Source organism: Lagopus muta, chromosome 1, assembly GCF_023343835.1.
Source record: "Lagopus muta isolate bLagMut1 chromosome 1, bLagMut1 primary, whole genome shotgun sequence".
Lineage (NCBI taxonomy): Eukaryota > Metazoa > Chordata > Aves > Galliformes > Phasianidae > Lagopus > Lagopus muta.
Window position 1 is genome coordinate 119,204,465 of NC_064433.1, and position 8,758 is coordinate 119,213,222.

The following is an 8,758-nucleotide window of genomic DNA, read 5'->3' on the forward strand; positions in this document are numbered from 1 at the left end:
TTGTTTAGTTCATCTTCACTGGGAGCCTGTTCTCATTAGTAATCTTTTAATAGCTCAGTCTCACATTTAGATCCACTTAGCTCTTCCTAATAGTAAACAGCTGAAGCAGATAAAGCACTGTCACAGATTTAGCTACCTGATTATGTATTGCAGGTGTCATCAATATTTAAAAGTAACATAGCATTTATGCTGGCAATCTCTGGCTGATGATGACCAGCACAGTTTCAGAGTGCTGGCAGTTTCAGAGGCAGGGATTTTATAGGCTCAGGCATCTCCTCAGGCAGTCATTTTCTTTAAAGGCAGAAAATTGTAGCGCTTAAGCTTTTGCTGTTAAGAAGGAATAGAATTGTTTAAATATTTTACCAGTAGAAGCCTTAGAGATTTAAATTCTGAGACTCCAAATCTGTCACCAGGAGACGGAAGGTTTGCAGCTATGTGTGCACTCTGAACTGGTGATTGTGATGAGTGCACCTCTGCACTCTCCTCAGTGGCACAGCCCTCAGGTGCTCTAAATACAATTACAGAGCACCCCTAAGCATGTTGCTGCAGCCTCTCTCTTCCAACATAGCAGTGCAGAAAGAGAAGATTCAGCTGCATTTGATAAAAGTGCACAGAAGTTTTTGAATGAGATCTCTGCCTGAGTAGTCAAATTAATTACTGTTTGTGGATGGATTTCTGCTTTGCCACTGACCCTCCTGTGTCCTCTGGTGCTGCAAAATGAAATGGAGGAGATCCTGATTATCTCAGTCAGAGAGTGATAGTAAGGAATAGGGGGCATCAAGGGAACACCACCTACATCTCACTGACACCAGCAGAAGTGAAAAATGGACTTTGTTTTCACTTACTGATCTTTCTGTGGAGCTTGGCTCTGTGGAGTCACTGAGCATACCCCTTGCAAACATGCACTTTTTGGTCTTATTTCCCACTTTCCCCAGTACCCTGCTCGGGCAGTTCTGTACTCAGAGAGGATGGGATTTCAGAAGGGACCGTCAGTGAAGTCCTTCCTGGGCTGAAAGTAATGGATGTGCAAAGAAGTACAAGGGAGGCAACAGAATAGCAGAGGGCCTGGGAGAGTGAAGATGGGCAGCCTGCACATATCCTGGTGTGACAGTAACAGTGAGGATGTGGTGGCATTGCCACATCTTTGAAGATGATTTGCTGCCTAGCTTAGTCTTCAAGTCTGGTAGAGTTAAAATAGAAAACCAATCATAGAATCGTTAAGATTGGAAGAGGCCACTAAGATTGTCTTGTCCAACCATGAATCATGACAACAAAGGAGAACAAAGTTGATGTTTACAGAGAGTTGGGTGTGGTAACTGTATGACCACATAAACTTGGTCTTTAATCAGCATATGTTAATGGATTGGTTTCTATGGAGGACCTCACTACAGACCCGCTGACTCTTTTACCCACTTACTCTTTTGAGCCTGAAGTCTGAATCAGACCTATCAGTAAATCCCACCACTGAATGCAGTAAAGCTGCCATGTCAGCCAGCTCATAGTTGTTAAAACGGCCATGCTTTGAGTTGAACCGAGCAGTTATGCCTTGTGGCACTGCTGGCTCATTTTGTTGAGAAATGATTGAAGCATGGGAGAAGTGAAGTTTGTCACAAAAGGGGAAGAGTGGAATGAGACTGCTCCATCACCTTGTATGATGCCGTGGCCTATGGTTTTTCTCCTGGCCCTGAGCTAGCACTGTAGCAGTATGACATCTTCACAAGTAGTAGCACCCATGGGGGTAGAAAGCAACTAACTGAGGCTTTAATGTTTCTTACAGAGGAGCAGTACTCCACCATCTCCTTCCAGTACTTCTCCCACCAGTTCCAGCGGAGACATTAGTTGGGGTGACCGCAAAGGGCAGTGGCTGCGCAGAAGAAGGCTTGATGGTGCCATTAACAGAGTTCCTGTTGGCTTTTATGAGAAAGTATGGAAGATTCTTCAGAAGGTAGGTTGACAATTATAGCAGTAAGAAAACAAAGCAGCATATGGGAAGATGGTGTTGCTGGCTAAAATTTGTCTTCAACTGTAAGACTAGTGGAAACTGGAATTATTGGTAGCAACGTATCTGTAGGAGATATAAGGGCTTCATTAATGCAACTTCACATATTTGCTTGAAAGTGTTTTTTTTCCTCTGAAAACACCGGTGCACAGTTTTTTGCTGATCAGTTGTGTTTTACCACTATTTAGCATCACTCCTGGCCTAATGCAGGCTGTGCTCACTGCCGCTGAGGGGCACTGTAATGCAGTGCAATTCCCATGCTCCTGCTGGAAAAGGCTGCAAGGAATTGGCTTGGAAGCTTCACTGACTCTTCCAAAATGATGAAAACTCTTCTTGGCTTTTCTGAGCTGTGTAACTGTTCTAGTGTTACTTGCTTGTTGTTAAATGAAAAGTAATCCATGGTAGCACCGTGAAGATCTGAGGTATGGAAATGTGTTGAAGCAGATCTCCATGAGGGAGAAAGGGGGAATTAAGAATTTCTGTTTATTTCAAGGCAATGCACCTGTTCTTCTGCTTTGCTGAGTGTCAATATTTGGCAGCTTGGAAAACTGAACTGTTCAAGCCTACACCATTGCGGAGATGTTGAGCACCTGCTTTGGTTATCGTAAAATCAGTTGTACTGAAGCTGTTAGTGTTGATGTCAGCCAAGACGAATCATATGTGACCACTAGATTTAGATGAGATCTTTCAATGCAGTGAACATCATTTGTGTACACAAAGTATTGTCCTCTTCTTAGTGATTTTTTTTGTGCCTGAGGTACCCAGATGTGCCATTCTTTAGCCTGCCACCCCTTAGGTCATATCCTTTTCTTGTGTGTCACACTCAGTGTTGCTGACACCATCTCCATGACTGCTGGTGGCCCATTTCCAGCAACCACAACATATTGAAGTCCTTCAATTGTGGTATCCTGCATCTCAAGCACTTAACTAAATGTTGTTTCAGTGAAAAATGAGAAATAAAGGTTCTCAGTTCCATGGTTTCTTGTCATGCTTTTGCATTATGTGCCCCATAGAAGGTTTTTTGTTCTTGTCTTCTGTCTGCTCCTTGCTCTGGTGGCTCTCCCAAGGAATTTCCTCCCATTCAGTAGCTAGAAGGGAATATAGAGCACTGTGCAAGTGTTGTGTAAGGTTATTTCTGACAGTTGCCAGGCTACATAATAAACTCTCGAGCAAAGGTGAGGTAATAGTTTCAACAAGTTTTGTTGTTGTACTGAAATTTATTACATGTTGGCTTGGATCATTCAGATTTACTTGCAAGAACTATAATTTCTGTTCACTGTCAAACTGCTTTTGTTTCAGTGCCATGGTCTGTCCATTGATGGGTATGTCCTTCCTTCTTCAACCACCAGAGAGGTACAGTAAAATGCCAAGGGTGTTTCTATCATATGGCTGAATGTTTGATTTGGCACTGTAAGATGCAGAGCAGGATTGATGCTTCAAGGTCACTGTGAGAAGGGGCTGAGGTGGTGATATTTCCTCCAGCATCTCCCTGGCTTCACTGGAGGCTGTAAAAAGAATTTTTCCTCCACCCATGCCTGGCAGTGGGTTTGGGAGGGTTTGCCCCTTTGCTGTGTCTGCTGCCTGTGTGCCTTTACCGACAGCAGTTTGCTTCCTTTGTTTCTGAGGGTAGTGGTAACAGCTGAAGAGAAGGGCTGGAATTTTCTGCCAAATTTAAATCTTATTTTACAGAATGGAAGGCTTTATTTATTGCTATTGTATAAATAAATAGGCTTATGTTTTTGGTATGTCAGACTTAGACAGTATCTAATTTTGCTGTTTAAAGGAATCAGACTAAATAAGCACAGACCTTCTAAGGCAACAGCATTTCACACAACATCCATACAGCTGTACAGTGAGAGTTAGGCTGTTCTGCAAGCAATAGAGCTGTGTGCTGGTGTTAAAGCACATCCGATCTCTATAGTAAGTTCAGTTTTGCAGTTAATGTGAGATACCAGAGTAGTGCTTGGAAAGCAGAATGCATGAGGCTGTCACATTAAGAGCAAAGAGATGACTTCGATGGCGAGTTGACCTGATAGTGGCCTTTCAGTATCTAAAGGGGAGCTATAGGAAAGAAGAGGACAGACTCTTCAGCAGGGTCAGTGGTGATAGGACAAGGAGAAATGGTTTCAAGCTTGAAGAGAGTAAATTTAAGTTAGATATAAGGAAAAAGACTTTTACAGTGAAGGTGACGAGGCGCTGGAACTGGTTGCCCAGAGATGTGATGGAGACACATCTCTGGAGCCTTTCAAGGCAAGTCTGGATCAGGTCCTGGGCAACCTGATCTAGCTGTGGTGGGACATTGTTCACTGCAGAAAAGTTGGGCTAGATGGTCTATAACAGTCCCTTCCAGCTCTAAGGATTCTATGATAATTTGCTAACTACGCATCAGAAGTCCCACATACAAATAAAATATGTATGTGTGATGGGTCACAGGGCTGGAGCAGTTTCTGGAAGCTGCACAGCTGCTTGCAGGATCAGGGCCCAATGACAGAAAGTTTCTGTAAGTGCTGAAGCTGTACAAATGTTTTGTTTACTTCAATCAGTGCCCCCACGTGAGGAGAGGAGCTTATGGTTCAGAGCTTGGGGGGTGTGGGGGAACTGCTCTTTTGGGTTTGTCAGTTTTTCTTTCTTTCTCTGACTTGCCAGATGACCCCATGTGAAATCAAGTTTGCTGTACATGTGGAGTCTGTGCTGAACCACGTCCCCCAGCCTGAGTATCGGCAGCTCCTAGTGGAAGCCATTCTCGTCCTCACATTCCTGTCTGACATCGAGGTGAACAGCATTGGGGGGATCATCCATGTAGACCAAATAGTGCACATGGCCAACGACCTCTTCCTGCAGGAACTGGTGAGTCCAGAGTGCAAAGGAGGAAATCCTTCACATCTGAAATTTGTCCCCTGTTCATTTTTGTGTGTGTGATGAATTTGACCAAATTCATGCCCCAGTCAGCTGCATGCAGCTCCACCTAATTATAGAAGAACATTGAGAAAGCTAAGCACAAAGTGTTTGAATTATCATTACTTGAATAATCAAAAAGAAAACAAGACAAAATTTGTGAAGCTAGATGTTCCTTATATACGTGAGTTTATCCAAATAAATAGGCAAGGGTGCTGAGGCACTGGTACAGGTTGCCCAGAGAGATGGTCAATGGCGTGTCTGTAGAGATATTCAAGGTCAGGCTGGACGGGGCTGTGAGCACCCTGACTGAGCTGTGAGTGTCCCTTTTCATTGCAGGGCAGTTGGACCAGATAGTCTTTAAAAGCCCCTTCCATCTCAAACCATTCTGTGATTCTATGTGTGTATACTGTAATGAAGGCTTCAATGAGGGAAGGGAGGATTGCTTTCTGTATTCAGCACAAATGCAAAATCATCATGGGGTCTTTTAATTCTGATAAATAAGCATAACTGCCTAACTTTCCCTATATCTTTTCTCTGTATCTTTTCAGAAATCATACGGAGCTACAGGTGGTATCTTGGAGAAGGATGTGGCCACAGGAATTTGTCACTTCTTTTATGACAGTGCCCCAAGTGGGGCCTACGGGACCATGACGTACCTGACGAAAGCCATAATTATTTATTTGCAGGATTTCCTGCCTAGCACAGGCTGTGTGATGCAGTAAGCAATGTCTCACTAGGGAAAAGAGGCTAGGAAGCTTCTCCCTGTTTTGCTGCCTGTTTGCTGTGTGTCAGCAGATATACCAGTCACAGTGTTATGTTACCTGCACACCTGCCTGAGGGGGACAGGTGGGTGGAATGTGACCTCATTTTAAGGGAGGGTGTGAGAAAGAGCAAATAACGAGGCTTATTCTGCCTAAACTGCGTAAATGTAATTCGTATTAAATTAGCAAGAATTAGTTCTGCCAAGGGGGAAACAGATTACTCTGTGGAGATCAAAAGGCATAATAAAACGAGGGAGCTGAATCTCAGGCACAGAATTTCCCAAATAAGGGAAATAATGGAACTCATTAGTTTTTCTCCTGCCAATCTGTAAATCTACATTGCTGTGAATCACTAATGTGCAGTGTGAAACATTCAGGGGGAATGTAAATGAAAGGAATTGGGAGAACTGGAAACAACCAGGTGGTATTTTTAATACAAGTTCACCCTGATTCTCATCTCGTTTGCACCTCGTTAGTGCAGGGCTAGCGCCAGTAGAGACAAATGTCTTACAATAGCCACTAATTGGAGATGATAGCAGCTCTCAGGGAGATGCCTTTCGCTTTAATCTGAACAAAGCTGCTTCCTTCCCTCCGCAGGCACAGTCTCAAGACTCCAACTGCTCCGAGGTGACAGGGAATTTTATGCTGTATTCTTTTTCTCTGAACAGAGAAAGATAGATCTCAGCCACTTAAGCACCCTTCCATCTCTCCTGATCGTTTCCCTTGCAAATAGCCTCAGTGCTGAGAATGGCGTAATAGCCGCCCTTCCAGTGCAGGGAGAGTTTATAGAAAGCTTTGATTTTTCCTCTCTGTCTTTGTTTCCCCCCCCTTTTTTTTCTATTATTATTATTTTTTTCTTTGAAGGCACACTTGTCACTCATGGCTAGGGATGGGCTCTCTGGAAGTCTCCCTCCAGCCATCTCCCAGTTTTGTGCCTGTTATCACCATGAGTAGGTCTGCTGCAAGCAGCTGTGTGGCTGCTTTGAGCTGCTGCGACTCCTGCTGGGAAATGGCTCCACAGTCACTTAACGTGGCAGCAGAGAGAGGTTGGATGAAAAGAGGGCAGCAAAGCCTCTGTCTCAGCTGCCAGTTACTGGCACGGTGGTGTCGGGGAAGATGAGCTTCAGGTGGCAGAGCCACACCAGAGGTGCTGCTGCCACATCTGTGCTCTTGCTTGGGAGAGAGAAGGCAGGTGGGGGTGGGAAGCCTGAGGAGGTGATGCAGAAGTAACAGGAGAACTTGGCAGTCTGCGGACCCTGAAGCTTCTCTGAGGATGCGCTGGAAGAGTCAAGCAAGGTCTGTGCTAGATGTAGATAGGTTAGGATAAAGAGGTGGCTTAGACTGAAACAAGTGTTTGGAACCTACAAAACATTAAATTCTCTCCCCCCCCCCCCCCTTTTTTTTTTTTTAAATGGGAGTAACAGTGAGTGTCTTTGATTTAAAATTTCTGCTATGATCTGACTTATGATTTATGTTTGGTAGTCATGATTAGTTATCACATGGAAGCCAGGCACTGGCAGAGGACTTAGAAGGTGCTTTGAAGAATTCGGATAGCTGCTGGTAAACAGTGGGATGCTGAAACACAGCATGAGTAGAGGGAGATCTCATTTAACTTGCAGGTCAGGTCCTGCTGCTGAGCTATGGTGGCAGGGTGGTGCCAGTTGGAGTCCCATTTAGTGCAGACCCAATTAAGCAAACAAGCTTTTGCACCAAACACTCCCACACCTGGCAGAGGATGCACCTGTGTGCTACTAAGCTGTTACAAAACAAAAGGAGTGCTGCTGGAGGCAAGGCTATGCTCCCCAGGTGAAAGCTGTCACAGCTCTACCACTAATTGGCAGTGATGGGTTTGGCTGTCAGGCTTCCCTGGGGACTGAGAGGAGGATGACATGGCCAAATTCCAGGTCTTGTTTACAGAAGGAAGGTGAAGGTAGGTTGACATGTCCTGTCTCAGAAAGAAGGGCTTCCAGCAGCTGAGGTGGTCCCCTGGGCCCTGCTTTTTCAGCCTGCCATGTGCAGCTGCCACAAGTACTTTGTGCTTGGCTGTGTGACAGCTGCCAGGACCTGCAGGGCCGGGCTGTGGCTTGTGCAGAGGAATGTCACTGCAGTGTGTTATTTATTAGCCCCTGCAGAACATGGTGAGACATAAAAAATTTGGGATGAGAGTGATGAAAGAGCCTCATCTGGATCTGTTTGGATTTAAGCACACGTAACTGGGCCGTGCGTGGCTCCCCGTTTTGCACTTTGGTGGCTTTTCTTCCTGGCATGGCGTGCTTTGCAGTTATCTCCCCTCCTCTACTCTCTCCTTCTGCTGGGGGTGAGGGTGCCCCAGGCTACCTGCAGCAGCTGCTGGGTGTTGCTTTTGGTTGGATGACTCAGTTCCTCTTGTGCTGCAGCTCTGCAGCCCTAAAAGCAGTGTATGCTAAGTGCTGCATTGCGACCTTCCCTGCTCTCTCAAGGTGAGCATCCTTCATCTGAATCCTCCACTCTTCAAACTGTTGTGCTCTGTTCCACGTAGGTTGTCAAAATACAGACAAGAAACAGACCACAAACTTACACATTATGTGAAAGCTCAAGCTTTATTTTTGTGATCTACTGTATGTGAACATGCTTTGGCTTAAGCCCTGATTAAGGTGACAAGTTAGGATCACTTATTAACCCCCAAACTTAACAACTGCAGCAAAAGTAACCAGTGCTAAGTACAAATCTGTGGCAGGTATAGACACCTTTCCTTTTAAGTTGGGTCCGCAAACCTCAAAGAGGAAAACTAGTAATGTGGAATGCTTTAATTACATCATGCAAAGAACAAGATTAAATATGCAGAACTGCTTATTTTAATGAGAAGGTTCTTCCCTGTTTTCCTCACCTGGAGTCCACAGAAAGCCTGTTTTTCCTGTTACACATCCCCAAGGAGAGACTGGTATGTTCTCTGTGATCATCGATGCTATTTCTTAGCTCTAAGGGCTGCTGGGAGAAATTTACCAGAGCATCTCTTGCCATGGCACTGTAGCTGCTACCTTGGTAGCATTCACAGATTAGGGTGGTGGAGGAAATGACACCAAGGGTGAGGTGGTAGTGGTCATCCCTTCTGCTTTCCTCA

General features: G+C 44.9%; 1 protein-coding gene across 2 annotated transcripts in view; it reads left to right on the forward strand.

The window, feature by feature from the left end:
- PHKA2 (phosphorylase kinase regulatory subunit alpha 2) overlaps positions 1-7,044 on the forward strand; it is a 39,251-nt gene extending 32,207 nt beyond the window's left edge. The window contains exons 29-32 of one of the 2 annotated variants that reach the window (XM_048939507.1): positions 1,778-1,945; positions 3,299-3,352; positions 4,646-4,846; positions 5,446-7,044. In XM_048939507.1, the coding sequence (XP_048795464.1) occupies positions 1,778-1,945; positions 3,299-3,352; positions 4,646-4,846; positions 5,446-5,619 (597 nt within the window). In that variant the 3' untranslated portion in view covers positions 5,620-7,044. The remainder of the gene's footprint in view (positions 1-1,777; positions 1,946-3,298; positions 3,353-4,645; positions 4,847-5,445) is intronic. The other variant, XM_048939513.1, reaches the window with a different exon arrangement.
- Positions 7,045-8,758: the final 1,714 nt, after the last annotated feature.